Source organism: Equus quagga, chromosome 3 (assembly GCF_021613505.1).
Source record: "Equus quagga isolate Etosha38 chromosome 3, UCLA_HA_Equagga_1.0, whole genome shotgun sequence".
NCBI lineage: Eukaryota > Metazoa > Chordata > Mammalia > Perissodactyla > Equidae > Equus > Equus quagga.
The window spans coordinates 9,317,918-9,340,963 of record NC_060269.1 but is presented as its reverse complement, the minus strand read 5'-3'; the positions used below and the strand labels follow the sequence as shown (position 1 = coordinate 9,340,963).

General features: G+C 35.7%; 1 protein-coding gene across 1 annotated transcript in view; it reads left to right on the top strand.

Annotated features, from left to right (window-relative positions):
* The first annotated feature begins 16,505 nt into the window (after positions 1-16,505).
* Positions 16,506-23,046, top strand: part of NDST4 (N-deacetylase and N-sulfotransferase 4) — a 223,467-nt gene continuing 216,926 nt past the window's right edge. The window contains exon 1 of the mRNA XM_046657247.1: positions 16,506-17,517. Coding sequence (XP_046513203.1) covers positions 16,540-17,517 — 978 coding nt within the window. The 5' untranslated portion in view covers positions 16,506-16,539. The remainder of the gene's footprint in view (positions 17,518-23,046) is intronic.

The window sequence follows — 23,046 nt, the reverse complement described above, 5'->3', positions numbered from 1 at the left end:
TGATAATGAGGAACAGGAAGCACATCTAACCACCCTCCTGACCCAAAGGTAGAAGAACTGGAAGCAAAAATATGACTATCACCAGAGGACTCCATGGTCCTCAAGGGAGGACCAGGTTTCAGTTAGAGCTGGAAGATGAAGACTTTCAGAGAAGAGTTTCATTGCATAGGGAAAGAAGTTAGCTAATAATTGACCATGTAGTCTGATTAGCACAGTGAAAGCTTTCAAGAGATTGAGAGGGTGGGGAACAGGATCACAAAAGTGTTTTCTGTATGGGTAAGTAAAGTCCTCAGAGACCTGAGTGTGTGTGGTGACTTACATGGTCAGGAATAAACAGCATAATGAGAGAAGTTGTGAGGGTCCCGGTATGATGAGTTATGCCCTGAAGGGCCGGAAATTGGTAGCAATGATCAGGCTGTAAGAGTTGGATGGGATGGTGGTATGCAAAGAGGGGCAGGAAGTTCTGGTGGATAGTTTATTGTCTCTATCATAGTTTTGGAAGCATTGATTGATTTTCTAATGTTAAGCCAACATTGCACTTCACAGCTCCTGTATTCCTTTTCTAAGGCTACCATAATAAAGTCCCACAATCTGAGGAGCTTAAACAACAGAAGATTATTGTCTTACAGTTCTGGAGGCTAGCAGTCTGAGATCAAGGTTTCAGTATGTCATGCTCCCTCTGAAGGCACTGGGGAAGGATGTGTTCCAGGCCTCTCTCCTGGCTTCTGGCAGTTTCTCGGCTTGTGACAGCATATCTCCAGTCTTCACATGGTGTTCTCCCTAAACATACGTCTGTGTCAAATTTCCCATTTCTATAATGTCCCCTTTTATCCATCATATTGGTTTAGGGGCCCACCCTATTCCAGTATGACCTCATCTTAACTTCACTAATTACATCAGTAATAACCTTATTTCCAAAAACTTTCACATTCTGAGGTACCAGGGGCGAAGACTTCACCACTGAACTTTTAGGGGACACAAGTCAACCTAGGGCAGCCACTCTCAACTTTGTCATGCTAATTTATTCTTTTGTATAGAAAGGTGGTTTGGTTTGTACTTTGTTTAGGATTTTTACATATTACATTCATGAAGTATGCCTATAATTTTCTTTTTCGTAGAATCCCTTTATCAGTTATTACTATCCAGGCCATGGTAGCCTAATAAAATGAGGTCAACAGGGATTACTCTTTATTCACTTTTCTGAAAATGATTGTATAAGACTGGAATTGTTTATTCTCTGAAGCTTTGATAGGACTTTCTGATGAAGGAATCAGTGACTGGAGTTTTCTCGGTGGGAATATTTTTGACTATTCAGATTCGAGAATTTTGCTTTATTCATTAAAAGGCTTCTTTTAAATCAATTTTATAAAGCTACATTTTCTCAAAATGTCATTTACTTAAATTCATTTAAAATTAAAATATTTTCTTATAAATTCATCAATAATTTTCTCTGATCTTTTTAATGTCTGAAGCAACTGTAATCTTCTATCTCTATCCATATCAGTTACATGAGATTTGTCTCTTTCTATCTTAATGTGAACAGAGGTTTGTCAAATATATTAGCCTTTTAAAAAGAACCAGGTTTTGACTTTTTCTATTATATTTTTTCATCGGGTTATTCTCTGCTCATCTTTGTTATGTCTTTCCTTCTACTATCTTTGTTATTATTTTATTGCTATTTTCTAGCTTCTTGAGAGGAATGCTTACCTTATTAGCTTATTCATTTTCATACGTTTTTGTGTACATGCTTCTAAGGCTATAAATTTCTGTAACTATTGTGATAGCTAAATCTGAAAATTTTGATATATATTATTTTGGATATAATTTGTAACATATATATTCATTTGCTTTTTTTTCCTTTGCTGTAAGTTATTTAGGATTACATTTCTTAAAATTTAAGTATATGAGAATTTTCTAGTTATTTTGTTCTTAGTTTCCAGATTAATTACATCATGCTCATAGTACATGTGTATGTGACTTTTGGTTCTTTGGAATTTATTGAGACTTGCTTTGGGACTCAGTATGATTAATTTCTGTATCACCAAGTTCAATGCATATTCTACAGCTGTTGAATATCATACTTTAAATATGTATTTTAGACCATATTTGTTATCATGTTTAGATTTTCTTCATCCTTACTAATCTTTGTCCAACTTTTAAGTCAATATTTGAGAAATGTTATAAATTCTTCTATGATTGGGAATTTGTAAATGTCACCTTGTAGTTCTGCCTATTTCTACTTTCTAAGTTTGAGACTATGATATTAGATGTATACTAATTTAAATTTTAATGACCTCCAAGTTAATTGAATTTTTTATTATTATAAAGTGATCTCTATATCTCTAGTAATTCTTTTTGCCTTGAAACTATTTTCCTGACATTTACCTAGTTTTATCAGTTTTCTTTTAATTAAAATATTTCTGGTATATATTTTTCCAGATATTTACTTTCAGACATTCTTTTTTATGTCACTTGTAAATAGCATATACTTGGATTTGTGGCGTTTTTTTCAGTTGAGCTACCAATCTTTGTTATTAAAAGATAATTTAGTTCATTTATATTTAACGTAATTACTAACATAAACAAACCTATTTATTTTGTGGTTTTCCATTACTCCTACCTTCTCTAGGTTTCTTTTCTCTCCTTTATATTTTTTTAGGGTTTTTTTTTTGACATTTTATTTTTTCTTCTCTAGCTTTGAAGATATATATTCTTTATTGGCTTTATTAGAAATTAAAATATGCGTACTTAACTTACCAATGTCTGAAGTCACTATCATCACCTTAATACAGGGTTCTTGGAAGATTTTTACTTGATTTATTCCCTTCTCACTTCTATGGTATTGTTCTTATTCATTTGAATTAGTGTTTGATTTTATTTTTAATCCCATAAGGCTTCATTATTACCATTTTATGTACTTTACATCATTTAGACTAATTCACATTTTTATCAATTTTTTTTCTTCACTATGTTTAAAAATTTGAACACTCTTCCCACATCTGAGAAATTCATGATCTTATGAGTTTCCACCTCTTAACTTCAAATATCAGATAATTATTTCCCAGCTTCTCTCACAGCTAAGTCATGGACATGCCAACTAAAAGTGTCTACTCTCATGGACCTCAGCAGACTTTTGAGTCAGAAGCTGGTGAATTGAAGAAGCAGGACTACAGCAGATTCTCTTAGGTTAGGGTGTCTTCACCTTGTTGATGCAGGTTCCAGAGGCATCCATTAGCAGCATCTCGTGAAGAAAAACCCAGATCTTAATATTGGTGACGATCATTGTACAACATTTGGTCTATGGTCACTTGTTCAAAATGGACCTTTATGATTTATGTGTGAATTTGAGTGTGTGTATGTGGCCTTAACCATGTCTTGAGCCGAATCCTGTGACTAAATCTCATTAAGAACTATGTTTTCAGGGCCCACCCAGTGGCACAGCAGTTAAGTGCACTTCGGCAGCCAGGGGTTCGCCAGTTCAGATCCCGGGGGCGGACATGGCACCACTTGGCACGCAATGTTGTGGTAGGCATCCCACATATAAAGTAGAGGAAAATGGGCACGGATGTTGGCTCAGGGCCAGTTTTCCTCAGCAAGGATTTCCTCAGGAGGATTGGCAGCAGTTAGCTCAGGGTTAATCTTCCTCAGAAAAAAAAAAAGAACTATGATTTGGATTGCATTTTTCAACCACCTTGATGTTTACATTCCCATTATAGGTTGTAACATATTACCATCTTGTTCAGTACTCATTTATGGTATATTCTGTGATATTAAACATGATTTCTTGGTCTCTAAAAATACTTTTCTTTAACAGGTTTTTAATGACTAAATTAGGGAAATCAACTTTGGAGAAAAACAAAAAATGTATAGAAATAAATTCTGTTATATGTTTATAAATTTACTCAGGATGAATAATTTGAGTATATTTCATTGCATGTACAACCTCCTAATGATTCATTATCTTTCAAATCATCTGCAAAGCAGCTACATATGAGCACTCATTTTTACAGATTCTCAGGTAAATTTTAAATTACAGTGGAAGCACATAATGTTACAATTGTAAGATATAACCATGAGCAGTAGAAGTTAGTATCTAGAAATCATTCTTTGTAAAGAAATCATAAGGTCATTCTAAATGGAAATTGTAACCACAATTTTAAAGTATTTTGAATATAGTTCTTATGTTTTATATTTGTACATAAGAACTGAGAAGTGGAGTAAATTGGGGGATGACCTGAATCATGGTGTACACATTTCTCTTTTGTATATAAGCTTTCCTTATTACTCATTTTATGTTATTTCTTTACTCTTAAGATATTGAAAAGAGTTAATCATTTAAGCACATTCAGATGTTTGGAAATCATGGGTTTTTTGGGCAAATGAAGTTATTGTACAAACATGTTTGCATAACAGAAATGCAAAACTGAATGGTAACTCTGTTTCACAAAACAAGTATATTACTGTATTTTCTTAAGAAATAAATACATCCTAGAGAAAATGGTAATTGGGAAACAAGATGTAGCAAAGCTGGTTTTATACATCTTTGAATTACAGATATTATGCTTCCATTCCCTTAAGAAAAATACTTAAATCTTAAAAGTTCACCAAAATTAGCAAGATATTAAGCATAGGTGATATTTCATGTATCCCTTCCTTGGGCACAACAGCAAAAGAAAAAAAAGAAAGAAAAAGAAAAGATTTAAGTAAAAAAAACAGAAAAAAGAATTCAAAAGCAGCGAATCATACGAGCAATATAACATTGGTTTGTTACAAATATGAGGAAGAGAATGGACTAAAGGCACTTGGTGTGAAATTGTGGAATAATTGGTGTTGAACATTAGCAATCACTCATGTTTCTCTGGCGTCAAAGCGAGATGTTTGTCCTGAGAGCAGAGTTACCTGTGGGCGCTGCATTCATCTAGTTAGTAGTTTCTTCTGTTTGGTAAGCTGTCAATGGAGAGCAAGTGCTGTGGGTCTGTTTTTGCAATAAAAGCAAGAACATATCGCCCTCTAGTGTTGAAAAAGCTAGGCGATCCAAAGATTGTTTAGAAATACAGAAATAATGCATTTTAAAAGCAAATGTCTTATTTTCACTTTTCAAATAACTGTGATATACCAACATAACACTTCATTGATATAAAAATAGATGCCAAAAATGATTGATTAGCTATTTTCATGGCCTGTGTTATAAAAAATGTTAGCTAGATTGAGAATAAATTATTTCTTTTTACTATTTTACTGTTTTGTAATTTTAATTATACTATTTTTATTATAGTTTTGGATGAGTATTTTAAAACTTTAGGAAAGATAAGTTAGTTATAAGGCTTTATCTCCTAGTATTTATTATTACTTTGGCTTGTATTACCAAAATTAGTTATGAATATTCTTTAATTGTTAAAAAAAGTAAAGAACACAACTCTGCAACATAGGTCACTCAATTGGCAAAGGTGACTTTATGGGTCCTTTGTAGCCAGATTCTGTACTGAGTGAAAAATCTTTTCCCTTCTCTGAAATGCAAGATCAAGGATTGAGGGAAAAGTTCATTAGAAAATGTCTTCTAGAAAATAATGTAAGTAGAAAGTTAATGATTGAGATAGAAAGAACAGCATATTCATCACTGTATACATAAAATGATAGACTGAGACTGAGATAGACTGATATTAATATAATCCACATTTCTCCAGACTTCTGTCTGTGAGTATAAATGGGTGTGTTTAATAGTTATAGCCTACATATTATTGGCTCTTCCACTTTCATGTCACACAGTCATTTCGGTGCCCTTCAAAGTCTCACCTGGGATTGCCAATTGGTAGGTTCATCCTGGCTTTCCTGTCTGTCACTAATCTCACTGCCCAGAAGTCACTAAATGTGTCCCAGCGAGGCCACTGCTGCAGGCTGGCCCCATGGAAATACGAGTGTGCATGCAGAGCTCAGCTTCCTACGCCTGCCCCGCTTCGCAGCATGTGCACTGGGTCTCGAGAAGAGTTTGCAAATCAATGTAGGTAAATGGAGGGACGTGTGCTTGCCACTCTCTGAAGATTCAAGTTGATCCGAGATGAGAGCACCTGTCTCAGGAGTAGACGAAACTTTGACTTTTGCACATCCTCCCACACTTTTTAATCCAAGTATTTTATTTTCCTTTCAACAACCGATAAATGGGAATTTGGCGTTTGTAAAGAATTACTTACATATATATAATATCTTCTGATAAAGGTGGACTCATCGGAAAAAAATGATCCATCTTAACATCCTAGTTATAAGTAAACTTAGAGATAATTTGGTGCAATTGATTTTCCAGTTTTCAAAACCTTAGGCTTGAATTCTGAGATCATTGTTTCAATAGAACTATTACAAGTATTATAACATGGAATATGAATTTAACGGACTTAGTCAAGGTTATTAAGGTTTTACTATGTCTCTAATTTAGTATTAGGTTATGCTGAGGGAAGGGAAAGTAGTTTAGTGAGAAAAGAGGAACTTAATATACAGACTCAGCTATTTGAAAGTGTACCCACAATCATCTTGGAAGACATACATATCAGTTAAATAAAAATGTAAGAGTATCACAAAAAAGTTATGGACAACATACTCTTCAGATATTTAGAGGAAGAAAGATTACCAGGGAAGGCTTATTATGCACAAGACTATAGAATTTTGGAGTTTGAAGCAAACAATGTTATCAAACTCATCCCCCTTTTAAATTTCCTACTTACATTGCTTATGCTTTTTATATAGATAGTGCATGGTTCCTGCAGAAAACTCAAACGATATAGGAAAGTAGAAGAATGACAGAGAAGATCAATCTTTTGACGAGCATCCTTCCAAAGCTGCTCTTTTGAATGGATACATCAAAATAGAAAGATAAAAAGTTAAATTTCTTTGTTTTTCCAACGAGAAAACTGAAGCTCAGAGTTTTTCTCCCACCCCACAAGTTTCTGGAGAAGACAGCATTTGAGCTGGGGTAGAGAAAGACGGTGAATATTTGCAAGATGTGAATAAGTTTTTGATTTGGCATGATTTGTACCTGTGACAAACATTCTTTGCTTGACCAAACTTTAATCAGGCTCCTGAACCTTCTCCTGAAATCCACAGGTCCATCTGTGTATTTCCTTGTAAAATTAGTTTTAGCAAGAACCCTGCTAAGTCAATTTAACCAGAACCCCCCACCCTCGAGATCTGATCACCCTGGCCTGTCTTCAGCAAAAGTCCTGGTAGGTAGGTTTTGATAGAACCCCCATTATCCCTGATGTTTCCTCTTAGTAGTTTCCCATCGACTGACCCCTCTCTGCTCCTTGCCTATAAATTCCCTCTTGCCCATTCTGTATTCGGAGTTGAGCCCAATCTCTCTCCCCCACTAGATAACCCATCCTAGCGGTCCCTATTCCTATCACAGTGGTCCTGAATCAAATCTGCCTTTCCATCTTTAAATGTCATTGAATGTGTTTTTTGTTAACATATGACATACAAGGTGGTCTACAAAGTGCTGAAGATTCAATTCTGAATAAATCACAGTCCCCAGCTTCATGGAAATGCACGGATAGTTAGGTTGAAATGTCCTGTGATAGAGATGGCACTAGGAGAGCACAGCGGAGTCACACTCGTCTAAACCAGGTTTTGCAAGGGCGGGGTGATTTTCTTGAGGTCGTTTTATCTAAACTGAGTTTTAAAAAATGAAATATAGGGGCCGGCCCGTGGCCGAGTGGTTAAGTTCGAGCTCCGCCTCGGAGGCCCAGGGTTTTGCTGGTTTGGATACCGTATGCGGACATGGCACCACTCATCAGGTCATGCTGAGACAGCATCCCACATGCCACAACTAGAAGGACTCACAAGTAAAATATATACAGCTATGTACTGGGGGGATTTGGGGGAAAAAAGCAGAAGCAAATAAAAATGGAAGATTGGCAACAGCTGTTAGCTCAGGTGCCAATCTTTAAAAGAAAAAAAACAACAAAATAGAGCCAGTCAAGCTTAGAAATAGGAGAGCCAACCCTGGTCATTCCAGACTGCAAACGGTTCAACATGTAAAGTGCGGGAATAACAAGAAGAAAGAATTTTGCAAGAGAAAACTCTTTCAAAAGGCTTGACTGTAAAGGTGAGAGAAAGATTAAGGTGGCTGCTTGAGTTGAGGGTGGGGCTGAGATAAGAAATTTTATGAAGACGGATGTGAGTTAAATTTGTCAAGGAGATTATAGCTGGAGTCTCAAACTGAAATAAATACAGGCCAGACAGACAGACAGAGAGTAGTGAGCATTTAAATGGTGGAGACTAAAGCCATTGAGGTATCAAAATATGGTAATTACCAAACAAAACAGATGTAGGTGCTGCCTATGGTTAATTACTAACAGATGATTATCTTAAGGTTTTAACTAAGTCCTCAGAGAAGAGAGGTTGAAGTTCTAGAAAAGGGGTAGAGGCTAAAAGAAATGATTGACTTAACAAGGCACACACATTTCCCGGCATCCAGCAGCGGGGAGGAAGGTGAGAATTGCTTAGGCTGGGAAACATAGATGGGAGTCAGCCTGGCTCCCTGAATGATGGTCAGCTAGTTCAACCTTCGCTTTCTATTTTCTTTGCAAAGTAGAAGGTTGGGAAATTAGGTTGTGGGGCTACCAGGCTTAGAAAGGTATTGAAATCATCAAAATATAACAAGTTGGGGGAATAGAAATGAAAGAACAGTGATGGAAATAAGAAGGACTTGTTAATCATATTTCCCTTTGATTGTAGCTAGTTAGGCTATAAATTAATGTTAAAAGGTAGGAGAAAAATGATGTTCGTTGGGTAACCAGTGCAACAACAAAAAATTACGTATAGAAAAAGGACTAGAAAGAAATACAAGTGAGGTTTTTGAAAAGCACTGTTCATTTTATTTTTAGTTTTCTGGGTTTTCAGATTTTTCATGCTTCCAGCTTTCATAGTAAGAAATACACATAAACTGTGTCAAGAAAAAAAAGCAGCAGTGTCAGTTTTTAAAAACATTTTTCACATCACCTTTGTAGATGAGACAAGTTATGGAAAAATAGCCTGCTTCTGAGAGAAAATTGTTAATAAGATTATATCTAAATGAGGAAGCGTACCATGATGCTGTATTTCCTCAGTCATCTTTTGCAGCTCTCATATAAATTGTTTATATGGAGAGAAAAGAAAATGGAGATAGAAGGAAACATTGTTACACAGATTGGCTGATTAATGCCCACACTCTTCACATTAACTCCATTAGCACAAGCTTTAAATCAGTAACTTTAAAACCATCTGTGGTCAAGGAAAAAAGAAAAGACTTTCTGGAAATGAAAGGAAAATAGTAAATAAAGAGAAGAAAATTAAGAACAGATAAAAACAAAAGAAGTTGGGTGTGTTTTTATGATGATATGGTATACAGTTGAATTTGCAGATAGACCTGGAAAATAGGCTCTTAATAAAGGTTAATCGATTTATGTGTTGAATGAATGCCTTTGCCTCTTACCTAAGGGAGAAAATAGGAGCATATGCAAAATTGAACTGAATTTTAGACAGCCTGTCTGGTCTTAGTTTGACTCTGAATGTGGTAAATAATTACCCCCCATCATAAATATTACCCCCAAATCTAGACAAAAATGGAACAGGTGCCACAGATCCTTCCCAAAGTCACCTCAGGTTCCTAATGGAATTGTCTGGATTTCTGGAGTCCCAGGACAGATACAGGTTTTCCAAAGCTGTTCGAGTCTATTTAATTCCGGACCATGCATTCTGGAGATATTATTATTTTAGTAGTGTTAAGGGTAAAAGTCGATGATGAAATCTTGAATATAAAAATAAACACAGAATTCTAGAAATAAACACAGTAAACACAATGATTACTTTACTAGACCTCTCCACTGCTTCACAAATAGCATTTCTTCTACCATATCTAGAAATCTTATCTGGCACAGCAGAACAGATACCCACTTAGTATTTTCCTTCTTCTCAAAGTTCCCATGTTTTTCTAATAAACAAGATAAATGCATGGATATTTGTAATTTGATTTTAATAAAAATGTACTCTTCCTTTTGAAAAATTATGTTGTTCCTCTGCTTTAGAAAACAAGACCTAGGAAAATGGTAAATAGGCACTGTATGTATCTTCAGGAAATGGTGATAAAAGAAAACGCCTGACATTTACTCTTCGATTTACTGAGTTGCCTTCATAATCTTTTGAAGTGTGAATATAGCTGATAGCTCAGAGCTATGTACCTAGTATAATATTATGTTACAATATAATATGATGGTAGTAATGTTATCATTATGTTTGAAATGACACTTTTAGGAGTTTGTACTGATAAAAATGCACACTTTGGGGACTAAAATAAATTTATCTTATGTCACTGAAATCAAAAAAACATGAAGTGTATAAAAGTTAGGTAATAACCACCTGGTTATTTATAAGGGTAGAAAAAGATCATTGTTGCAGAAAATCATAACCTAAGCATACTACTTTGATTTTGATTAAATATAACAATACTCATCCCTTTATACCTTCATTTTGAAAAAAAAAAGTTATATATGTAGGTATGGTTGTTACCCAAAATAATATCACAATATTTTGTGGCCTGGAAGCTGAAAGGCACTCACAGGGACCAAATTATGTGATATCAACCAACTTCTAATCTCAAATCTTGTTGAATCAATAATGGATATTTTCAAAAAACACTCAGAATCATGAGACTACGTTCATCTTTAGCTAAAACTTCTGTGACATTTATGATTCTCTTAAATAATTTGAATTAGCTGTGCCCTCTTGAGTAATGTTTCTTAAACCCTTTCACCATGACCCAGGATAAGAAATAATCTTACATTAGGACCCGGAAACACAATAAATAAACACACATACCCACACATAATTAACAAACACAAGTTTCCTAAAGCACTGCTTACCCTTACCTTACATGGAGTACATCAATATTTCTATTCTGCTCTGTGGTACCCCAAAAGACTGCCGTTAATGTATACGAATAAATGATTAAATGTTTACATAAGACAATTTTTTGTTAAAAACCACTACTTTATTAGTATGAAATATGAGCTAATTCTTTATAATATTCCTAAAAGCAAAGAAACAAACTCGTGAAGCATGTGGAAACAAGGTACTTGATAAAATATGTTCCCACCTCATATCATGAAAAGTCAAAGCTGGTTGAATTATTGCAAATTTTATGTTATCCCAATTTACAACACAGCTTCTTGTGAGCTAATTCAATTTACCTCAAATTTTTCTTTTGTACTTTTGAAGATATTTTTAGCTTTGAATATCTAAATTTTTTAAATTGCAGCAGAATTTGCTGATAAATTAATTATGCTAACTACTAAGTTTTTGGTCTCATCTAACTTAACCCTCGGTTTTTCTTACTGCGAGAGTGGAACACAGAACCTTAACATCACAAACCACTAGTAGGGTAATCTCAGTTTCCTTCTTAAACCCTCTCCATCTCAATTTACCCACTTTAAAAATACACAGTGACTAAATAGGGTGATGAATGTAGCATAGTGACTGGCAAGTGGTAGCTGCTCATTAAATGCTGGTAAATGTTGGTGGGTTTTTTTTTTTTTTTCCAGTTTTAACTGCAATTTAATGAGCCTCTGTGATGATCTGTATAGCTCATCAGCCCACCTTCAAGAAGGAAACAATCACACATACTTCCATGGTGATTCCTGGCCCCTGGTTTACTTCTGAACCCTGAATTTCCTTCTTCCCCAAAAATAGCAGTAACTACAATGGTACTTGCAGTTGCTTTGTTTACTAATTTCTCTGCTGCTTCCAGAGATTACTAGAAATTTACAATGCTTGAGAACTTTGCAGGCTATATTTTATTTTATTTTTTTCTTGAAGGTTAGCCCTGAGCTAACATCCACCACCAATCCTCCTCTTTTTGCTGAGGAAGACTGGCCCTGAGCTAACATCCTTGCCCATCTTCCTCTACTTTATATGTGGGATGCCTATGACAGCATGCTTGATAAGCGGTTCTTAGGTCCACACCTGGGATCCGACCCAGCAAACCCCAGGCTGCAGAAGTGAAATATGTGAACTTAACCCCTGCACCACCAGGCCGGCCTTGCAGACTATATTTTAGAGAATCTATAAATACATTTTGGAAATAAGTCAAAGAACAATTTTGAAACAGACATACAAAACAATAATTTCTTCACATTATCTAATCTTAAAAGAGAGCAAATGATTCTGAGAGATACTTATTCCACTACTGTTGAGGCAAAGAGTCATACTTGGAAGGTTAGAGATGAAAAATAAAAGAAAACAAGAGCGAGAACAAGGAAGCCAGCACCTGAAAAGCCTCCCTTGTCTCTCACCAAAGTCGGCACAGGCGTCCTGCAGCCCACGTTTTGAGATAGGTTGTTGCAAAAATAATGAATATGGCTTCCTTTCCAAATTTTTGACAATAGGCGTGTTAGGACATGTGAAAGGCAGGTTTGGCAGAATTGAAATCAAAGCCTGTTTAACTTGCTTGGAATGGTGGTTAAGGAAAACTTAGTTCTTCACAGATGCAGCTTAGTCATCCACACGTTTGTCTGTGCATCCTATAGCAAAGGCCAACACCATGGGGTAGGGAGAGCAGCAAAGAACTCCTGTGGGTGGCTGTTTGCCGTTAACTGGTCTCAGGTTCATCCTACACCACGCATTGGAATAAAGTAAAATAAAAATTTTACCGTATCACCTAGACTCCTTAAGAACACGTGCCACATATTTTTATACTTTTGGAGCAGCATTTTAATGTCTTCATCATTATTCTTAAATGAATATCTTTAATTTTATATGACGTTTAACGTATGTCTTTTTTTAAATGATCGGTTTTCTTATTTGACCTTCGTAAGATTCTTGACTTGGATTCCTACCCCTTCACTTTGCCTTGTCTTATCTTTTTTCTTTTAAGGGACACAGTGCTAGATCTGTGTGTAGAAAACTTACTTTTCCTCCTGTGTGTTTCTCCTTTACTTTCACACTACTACCCTACTTATAACATCTCTGACATCAGATGTGTGAGGGTTTCTCCCACACTAAGCAATGCTTTGTGACAGCAGCTGGGTAACCTACAGTTCAATTCAATTCTGTCACTAACTGGAGTTAGTGCAGATGCGACAGGTGAAGGTCACTGTCCCAGGAGACTGCCGATGGCAAGTAGTATGGCCCCAGATTACCTATGACTTCTGTCTGACCCGGCTACAAATTGGCGGTTCCCATGACCTCCCCCCCTTGGATTGGATTGTTTGCTAGACTTGCTCACAGAATTCAGGGAAGCACTCACTGATGTTTACCAGTTTATGATATGATAAAGGATGCAGGTAAACAGGCAGATGAAGAGATACATAGGGCAAGGTCTGGTTCAGTCTTGAGCACAGAAGTTGCTGTCCCTGTGGAGTTGGGACGTGTCACCTTCCTAGTACGTGGATGTGTTCAGCAACCTGGAAGTCCTCCAAACCCCCTACTTTGGGATTTTTATGGAGGCTTGCTTCATCACATAGGCATGCTAGATGATTAACTAGCTTTCTAGCCCCTCTCCACTTCGAAGAGGATAGGGGGCGGGGCTGAAAGTTCCAAGCTTCTAATCATTGTTTGGTCTTTCTGGTGACCAGCCCTCTTCCAGAAGTTCACAAGGCACCTGCCTCAGAACAAAAGACACTTGTATCACACAGGAAATTCCAAAAGATTAAGGAGCTCTGTGGAAGGAGCCAGGGACAGAGCTCCATATATATATATATATATATATGTATACTTATTATTTTACAATAAGAGATTCAAACAAATCACAGACTACATCTCTTTGGCATCTCAAACAGTGCCATTCCATCTCTTATCTCAGGTATGGGACATAAGTAAATGTCCTTGTTCTACCATCTTGTATTGCCCAAGTTTTCTCACCTCCATCTGCCAGTTTTTGTTAGGAAAGGATAAATGGGAGCACTGAATGGGAAGGATAACTCCTTAGGTTAAAACACACACAGACGTTCAAGCACACATATCTGCAGCGGGGGTAATGTGTGTATCATCCTTCTAACTCGGAACATATTAATGTTAAATAAATGTCACATTAAAATTTTATTTATTCTTTTGGTTGGCAGATTCCAGTCCCATATGCTTTTTTCTTTCTTTCACTATTTCATATTAGGGTGAGCTGTTCTAGTGTGCAAAACTGACATCTCATCCTTTATATATTCAAAAATAAAAATCACATTTTTGATGTCAGAATGACATTTTGATGTCAGAATTTTGATGTTAATACTTTAACAAAGTATTAACTTGTCATGCACTTAGTTTCTTTTCAAATTCTTGATTAAATTTATTCTTAAAATACTAAACAAACCCTCAAAGTGTGTGGATTAAATAGATTTCTGCTTTTGCAGAGAAATGTGGGGTGGAGGTGGGGCTGAGTCCATGTTGGTTTAAGTGAATTTTTAAATCAAATCTAGGAGCTTGGAGAAGTCTAGGGGTGGCTATAATACAAGACTGGATAATCTCCTTTGGCAAATTCCAAATCTCTTTCAATATTTATTATATTTATTGTGTATATGTATTTTTAATTTAATTTTTAAAATTTACTTATGAACATTTTCAAACATACAAGTAAAGGGTACTGCATAATTGGTTTATATATTTTATGCCAAACAGAAGCCTTTTTATTGCTTTATTTAATTTCTTTTTAGTAAAATACAATTGAATTTGTTTAAAGGGAACAGAATTTTGAAACACTTGAGTGGCTTTAGAGAGCAAATAATTAGCTTAAAAAATTACATCTGATAATGGAGCATTAGTAAGTCCGTAACATGGGGCATTAATTTTTCTTTACAGTGCAAGTGAAATCACTGGGGACATATTTCAAGTTGGTGTACTATCTTTCACAGGGGAAATTCAGGTCTATTTATATATTTGGAATCTGCATAATTAAAGAGTTTGGCAGAAATTTAAAAATTTTCAAATTGTAAACTTCTGAGGATGTTTTAAAATATTTAAAAATATAAAATGGAAGTAGTAACATAATATTATAATGTTTAATCACTAAATCTAATAATCTTTTAATCACTAATAGCCATTAATTACTCAGATTCCTCAAATTAAAATAATAAAATACAGAACCCATAAAATATTTACAACGTGGTAGAATGTACAATTCATATTACAAAACGTGCTAATTTGATTCTCTGTTATATAATGGGTGAATAATACACACCTCAAAGTATACGCATCACAGATTAAAATTATAAACCAGCTTGGTTGTTTTCCTAGGGACACTGGTTTGGCAAACTGGGAAATGGAAAATTTCAGAAATGGTGTAACATAGGTTCAAGGGGAATGAAGACAATTTGTATACAAAGGAAGTCACTAAAAGTCAGTCATCCCTATAAAGAACAATATCTAATAATAATAGAAAATTATGTTCATTTGTGTGAAGCAGTTTGAGAAAGGTTTTTTTTTTTTAATGTTTTCCACATTCTTTTTCTTGTGAACTAAAGAAAGTGATAGGGAAACGAAGATTTCATTGTTGGATAAAAATTAACAATGGAAACAGTTTTAATTCTGATTACAGCAGTAGACCAAGTTTAGGAACGTGTTTTGAGAAAATCATGTCAAGGTTTTTCTTCTCAGCTCCGCTTCCTGGCCCCCGTTTCATCAGAGGCATGTGAGAACACTTACTCCCACTGTCTTCTCTCTCACAGCTTCTCTCTCACTTTGTTTCTGAGAGTGGAGAGGGAGAAACCCTGTCTGTCTTGGCAGGTATGCTGAACAGGGCCAAGTGTCTCCCTGTGGCTTCAGAAAAGGACATGTTATTAAAGAGGGAAACCTGTGCCTACCAGGTATTTAAGACAAAATTGTTCCCTTGGCTTGGACTCCAGATGTTTAAGAGCATGTCTCACTGCTCCAACCCCCATACCAATATCTGGTTTCCTAATTCTTTACGTATATGATATGGACCAGCCCTGGAGAAGCAATCTTTACGGTGATTAACACTTTAAACTAGAGCTTTCTTTCTAACCTCATTTTTTTTTTTAGATAATTAGTTTGAAAAATTATCCCAATATATATTTATATATATATATATATATGTGAATGTTTTGGCCAAATCAAATAGGATCCTGTACCCTTGAGGACATGAAAATATCTACTATAGTCTAAGTAGTAAAACCCAGACCACAAACATCCATTATTAATATTTTAACACACTAGCACATTAATATTATCTTTGATATGTATGTTTCTTGTGTATCAGCATATATATAGACTCACAAACATTTATATTTCTATTTTTGTCTCAGCCATTGCATTTCTCTTTTTCAGATGATGTTTAGAGGATTCTGCAGCAACCTTTGGTATTGGACATATTCAAAATCTCTTCCACCTCTGCTCTTCTGATACATTGCCTTCCAGCTTTAACTTGCTTGTGACCCCTTCAAACATTTTACATGGTTTGCAATGGTTACATGAACTTTTGGGAAGTGGTATTTGCACCATCTCATACTTTATTCACCATGGCACTTTAGGAAAAGAAATTGGGAAAAGCTTCCAAAGCAGTATTTTAAAAAAATGAATCTTATTGTGAAGCTTCGAAGAAGTTTTCGAACATTGATTGTTCTCTTGGCTACCTTTTGCTTGGTGAGCATTGTCATTTCTGCCTATTTCCTCTACTCTGGCTATAAACAGGAAATGACGCTTATTGAAACCACTGCAGAAGCAGAATGTGCTGACATCAAAATTCTACCGTATCGGTCAATGGAGCTGAAAACAGTTAAACCTATTGATACATCCAAAACGGACCCTACTGTCCTGCTATTTGTGGAGAGCCAATACTCTCAACTCGGTCAAGACATCATAGCTATCTTGGAGTCCAGCCGATATCAGTACCACATGGTCATTGCCCCCGGCAAAGGAGACATACCTCCTCTTACAGATAATGGCAAAGGGAAATATATTTTAGTTATTTATGAAAATATTCTGAAGTATGTCAGCATGGACTCATGGAATCGAGAGCTTTTAGAAAAATACTGTGTGGAATACAGTGTTAGTATAATCGGTTTTCATAAAGCCAATGAAAACAGCTTACCAAGTACACAATTAAAAGGCTTTCCATTAAACCTTTTCAATAATCTAGCTCTAAAGGACTGCTTTGTGAACCCTCAGTCTCCTTTGCTGCATGTTACCAAAGCCCCCAGGGTTGAGCAAGGCCCTCTTCCTGGGGAAGACTGGACTATTTTCCAGTATAATCACTCAACCTACCAGCCTGTGCTTTTAACGGAATTACAGACAGAAAAGTCCCCTTCGTCCTTGTCCAGCAAGACTCTCCATGCGACAGTGATTCAGGATCTGGGGCTTCATGATGGAATTCAGCGAGTTCTTTTTGGCAACAACTTAAACTTTTGGCTACACAAGCTCATCTTCATAGATGCCATCTCCTTCTTGTCAGGGAAGAGGCTGACGTTGTCCTTGGACAGGTATATTCTTGTGGACATTGATGATATCTTTGTTGGGAAGGAAGGAACAAGGATGAATGTCAAAGATGTGAAGGTAAGAAGATTTATAAATATATCATAATTTTTATTTCACTGACTTTGTGGTAATGATGAAGTATAATTTTCAATATTTCAGATTTCTAATTACTGAAAATTTTAAGATACAGTAGGTTTGACATAAAATAGGCATTAAAAAAAATACCATTCCTCATACACACACTAGATGCTTCAGAGGGGAATAGAACAAAAATATCCCAGGGAGTACTTGAACTTAATCTCTTCCCTCTTCTCAGGCCTTGCCCATCCCAGGTAAAACCCTATAGAACTGCCTCCCTTATTCTAGCGCATGTGGCAGTTTATAGCAGTGAGACTAATATGAGCATAGAACTCCTCCCTGAATGGATCCCTCTGCCCTACTTGAGTTTCACAGTGGTAGTTGCAATACAAGATGGAGAAGCAGCCCAAGACCTTTCTATACCCTCAAATAAGCATAATATTTGATGATGTGAGAAGTTCATACACTTTCAAATATAAATATGAACAAAAAAACAGTCCTATAGGGAATGTGGTGTTGGACTTGACCTCAGAGGCTTCCATTGCTCTCTCTCTTTTTAATTTATTCTATTGTTTGGCGGTAACACAGAAGTGTCACTAGTAGCACTTCTGAGTCATAATCAAATTGACTGTATAACAAATTCACCCTGTCATTGCTATTAGATAAAGCAAAAGTGGAATATGTTACACTAGGTTAGGTAGGTAATTCTGAGAATAATTCCCTCTTTTGTCATCTTGATTCCACATTCTCACTTGTGCCTCTCTTGTCCTATATACAACTAAATTCATCCTGTGGACAAATAATATTGGCAAATATATAAACAAAAATAATAGGACATAACTGATAATTATAAAGGAACTAAAGATTTTAAGATCATGTCATCTGTTTTGAACTTCTGCTGTTAGTCTTTTTATCCTCCGAGGATGAAACCTCAATACTACTTCAAAATAACGGCTTTTCCCCCATCCTAAGACCTTGTGACTACTATAATGAAACATGATTAAAAGCAGTGAAATAAGTTCACTTTTAAAAATTTTCAAAGTACATGTGGATCAGTGAACTCTGTTTTTAATGAACCACTGAATGAAGCATCACTTGATTAGGATCCAAATATTTCATTTTGGGCATAGATTTTCCTGGGGTTTTTTTTTCTTACTTTTTTGTATTTACTATCCCTCTTTAATTAATATAAACTCTAGTTTTATTTTAACTTCAAAATCATAAGCTTAGGGAAAGGTCATGTACTTCAAAATGTTCTCTAAGTGATTCCTACCCTTAAATCCTGAAACAAGAGGGTTTCCTAATTTCAGTCTAACAAACTGTATGATCTGAAAAAGTTCTTTTTGGCCCTAACACAGTTTTCCAGCTTGAACTCAGCTATTTCACTTACTCTCCATAGAAAAACAGTTAGCTGTTCACCACTACTTCTACAATAGTCAAAGGTCACTGATGACTTCTCAGAGTGACATAACCCCGGACAGAGTGATAGAATACTGAAATTTAACCAAGGAAGAAGCAATGTCACAGGCAGAGAAAGAATCAGAAAGGTTGTATGTATCTATAGATATATGTAGTGTGTGTATATATGTCCGTATGTATGTTAATATATACTCTACACACACACACACAGTCTAACTTAACTGTCACTTTGAAGAAAATACTCTTTAGGGCTCTTTTTGGTGTTATTTCTGGTTATCCTACAGAACCATTAATCAAAGAATATCAGAAACTTGATTGGAACTTGAGGCTGGTAACCTCTGAGATTACTTATGGGTCAATAGGAAATACTGTTTTCAAGTACAAAAATTACAGTCCCAGTTTTTGACATTTGATTTCTGTTTTGACTTTATTTATATTTTCAACACATAAGACTTTGTGGGAAGGAATTTTATGTTATATGTAGAAAAGTCCTGGATACGCACATCTTCTTCATCCTCATGTTCCTTTTCTGGTAGTGTCAGACATCGTCATACACTGGTGGATGAGGAGAACTATATCCTCCCTCAAACTCTCCCCCAATTTTCTAGAGCAAGCGTATTGCGTAGCCACTCACTCTTTCTACATTATTTCGAAATAGAAAGTGTTTCTCAATAGAACAAATTGAGGAAAACTATAGCGTCATGGTTGAAAGTTCTTGGTTGTGTCTATGATTAGACTCTCTCTAGGCCACTCTCACAGTTAGGTGTGGAGCATACAGCTTGGAGCATTTAACAACAAATTCAAACATACCTTTGTCAGCAGCACCACCTTACTCTATGGACAAAAGATGAATTAGCATATTTTCATTTGAGCCCATTTTCCAACTTTGAGATAGAGAGTCTGGATCATACTGGGAAAGAGTTAACATTTTTCAGGCACAGCATTTGATGCAGTAGGAAGGATATGAGTTTTTTAACTGAACTTGAAAACCCATATCCTTTCCACTACATGCTTTCTGTCAGACCTAAGCTACCGTATACCTAGCTTCTTTTATAACCTTGCATGCTTTGTATTATTTCATCATGGCTTCCTTCAACTAAAGCCACTGAGATAGAAATTAATATGTCCATTTCCAAGGCAAGCAAAATTAAGCTCAAGCAGTTTCAATAACTGTCAACCAATTGTTAACAAAATTTAATTGTGTATCTAAAACCTCAAGATATAAGAGAAAAACTACTCATGTATACAAAATTGTAGAAACATTGTATTTTGAAAGGCTGTGAAGTGTTAGCTATCAACGAAATCAGAAAAAATGATCATGCTTTGACCTGGTAACATTGTGTGGTCCTCAAGGCGATCAGAAAATACTTCCTCTACATCTAATGCTCTGTTAGCAAGATGAGCTCAGACTAGTTAGGGTGGTGTCTTATACACTTGAACTTATTCTTTCTTGGTTTGAAAGCAACTCTTGTTTTCATAATGGCCTTAATTACACGTATGTAATGTTCATTTCAAAAGTGATATCAGTTGGGAAATTATGTATTTTTAGGGAAAGATAAAATAATAAAGGGCCGTCTGACAATTAATAATTTAATTTGAAAAGGCTTCTTGCAGCTCACTACTCAAGTTCTATGGACGATGCTTTACCCTTGGTTGGAAAACTTGGTGTAGTCATAGAAATTGGGTAGAATTAAGATAATATATTCTTTTTTCATACTTTCCCTAAGACAGAATAAATACTCTTTCCCAATGAGGCTTTTGAAAAACATGGACATGGTGAATGTAAGCTTCCTCGTGGGTAATGAAATTGGATTCATTAATGATGATAACAATAATTTTGGTGCTTTAATCGTTCTGTGACTGGTTGTTATTCTCTCCGTTGGCAACAAAACATTATTATTAGCATTTTTATGTCTTTATATTTCTTGAGGAAATGCATCCATTTATTCTTGAAAATCTACTATATATGACTATATTTAAGATATTATCTGCCTCATAACTCCAAACTTCTTATTTTAAGATCATATATGATCCAACTCAGTTTATCTTTTCAACCTCTATTCTGACTACTTCTCACTGTACATGTTTCTGTTGGGCTAGCCCCCCGGCTCTTCCTCATCTCTGGCTTGCTCATGGCTACCTTGACCTCCTTTCTCAGCTTCTATGCCTTGATTAAAATACTTTTCCTGAATCTACCCACATTTCAAGAGCTATCTCAAGTCCTACTTCTTATGAGAAGATGACACATCCCCTAATGACCCCAGTAAACGGTGATTTCTGTTTAAACTGAGTCCCTGAGTAATCCCTGACCTTAACTCTCACTTAGCATCTTCATGTGCATGAGGCAACTCCAAAATTAGGTGATGAGACAGTTTTTCTCATACATTCAATTACGTCCCAAAGTACGTAATAAGCAGCCTTAGACGTAATTTGAAAACATTTAATTGACAATTATTATACTGCCTTTGAATGTTTGGTGAGTGCAGAACTAATTAGTCACAGAATTGATTTACTACGTTAAGAAAGAATAATTTAAAGTTTGGAGCATTGTCTCAAAACAAGTGGTTTGTGTATTTTGAGTATGGGGCAAAACTAGGAAAAAAGAAAAAAAAGCAAAACTATGTTGTAAACCTGGAGTAGAAGATAAGTGGCTAGAAGGCTAATGAGTTTGATTTTTTTTCCCCACATAGTGTTTTTAAAGGCTCTCTACCTAGACTGGTATTAAGGCTTGATCCAGATAAAGCAATTTAGCAATAGCTTAACCTGGATGTTTTCATCCATTTATTTGACTACTACATATTTTCTGAGTTGAAAATCGTATGTTCAAAGATTTAAAGAGAAAAAATAATAAATTGTGTAAACTGAATGACTAAAACAAAGATGTTAAATTAATAGATATAAAGAAGCCAGTTAATAGAGGGTCTTGAAATACAGGTGAACTGAGCTTTGATTAGCTCCCATCGCTATTCGAAAGCCTTTTTTAACCAAGGAAAGGTGATTGAAATATTTGAGAAAAGTTTTTAAGTTATTAATTTAAATATGTAAATAAAATCCCGGTTCTAACTTGTGTGGAAATTACCACATTTAACAGGAGCCAAGTTGCTATGAATACGAAAGAAGAAATTTATCAGAGAAGGAAAATTTTAAACCTTGGTTACTAATTTGAATAAGATGGGAGGAGAAAAAGAGAAAAAATTTCATGATTTCTAAAATTGTGACCTAAGATAATAGGAAATTATTGGTGCTATGAACATCAACACAGAAGGTGAGAGGCTACATTAGAAATTGAAAAGATTAGTTTTCTAGCATTTTATGACTGTAATTGAAGCAGGTTTGTTATATTTGACACAATAACAGAAAAACATGTTTTTAGAATTCTTGATATCTTAGACTGAATGGAGTTTCTATCAAAAAGGGAGCCGAAAATGGAAGGGTGGTATGTGGTAGATGAAATCCAGATTTGATTCGTAGCAACCACTATAGCTTCAGTAATGCAGAGCAGTCCAAGCAATAGGAGTTGGATGGATGGCCAGTCAGGCAAGCAAGCAGCGTCTGAAAGTTCTTTGACAGTTTCTAGGCAGGTAAGCCAGCATGCGATCAATAAGCGTAGAATAAGAGCTGGGCAGTGCAATCCCAGACAGATGGGATAAGAGTTTATCAAAGATAACATGAAGTTGTCACAAGATAGAGGACATGTGACAACATAGAGGACTTGACAGGGAACTTGGAAGGGAGGAGCTCAGTCACAATAATCCTGTACATGAGAGAGGAGCCATCAGCAAGACTTTCTTGAACTGCAGCCTGCACTGACCTAGGACTTCATAGCTCTCCGGGGAAGGATTACGTTTAGTACCTCATGGAATCCTTAGGTGCCCAGCTGCAAGAATTAGATACACTAATTGACGATGCTTAATTGATTCAAAAAAGAAAAGCAGGCACTATCAGAGGCTTTTAATAAGAAAGGTTCATTTTCTATCTAAACATAGTTAGAATCATTGTGTCAAAATATTTTTGTAAGTAGAGTTTGGCTTAGCTGAAAAGAAAGGCTCCATATAATGTATTTTGATTCAGTAGTGACCTTAGACAAACTCAGAAATACTTGGAAGAGAA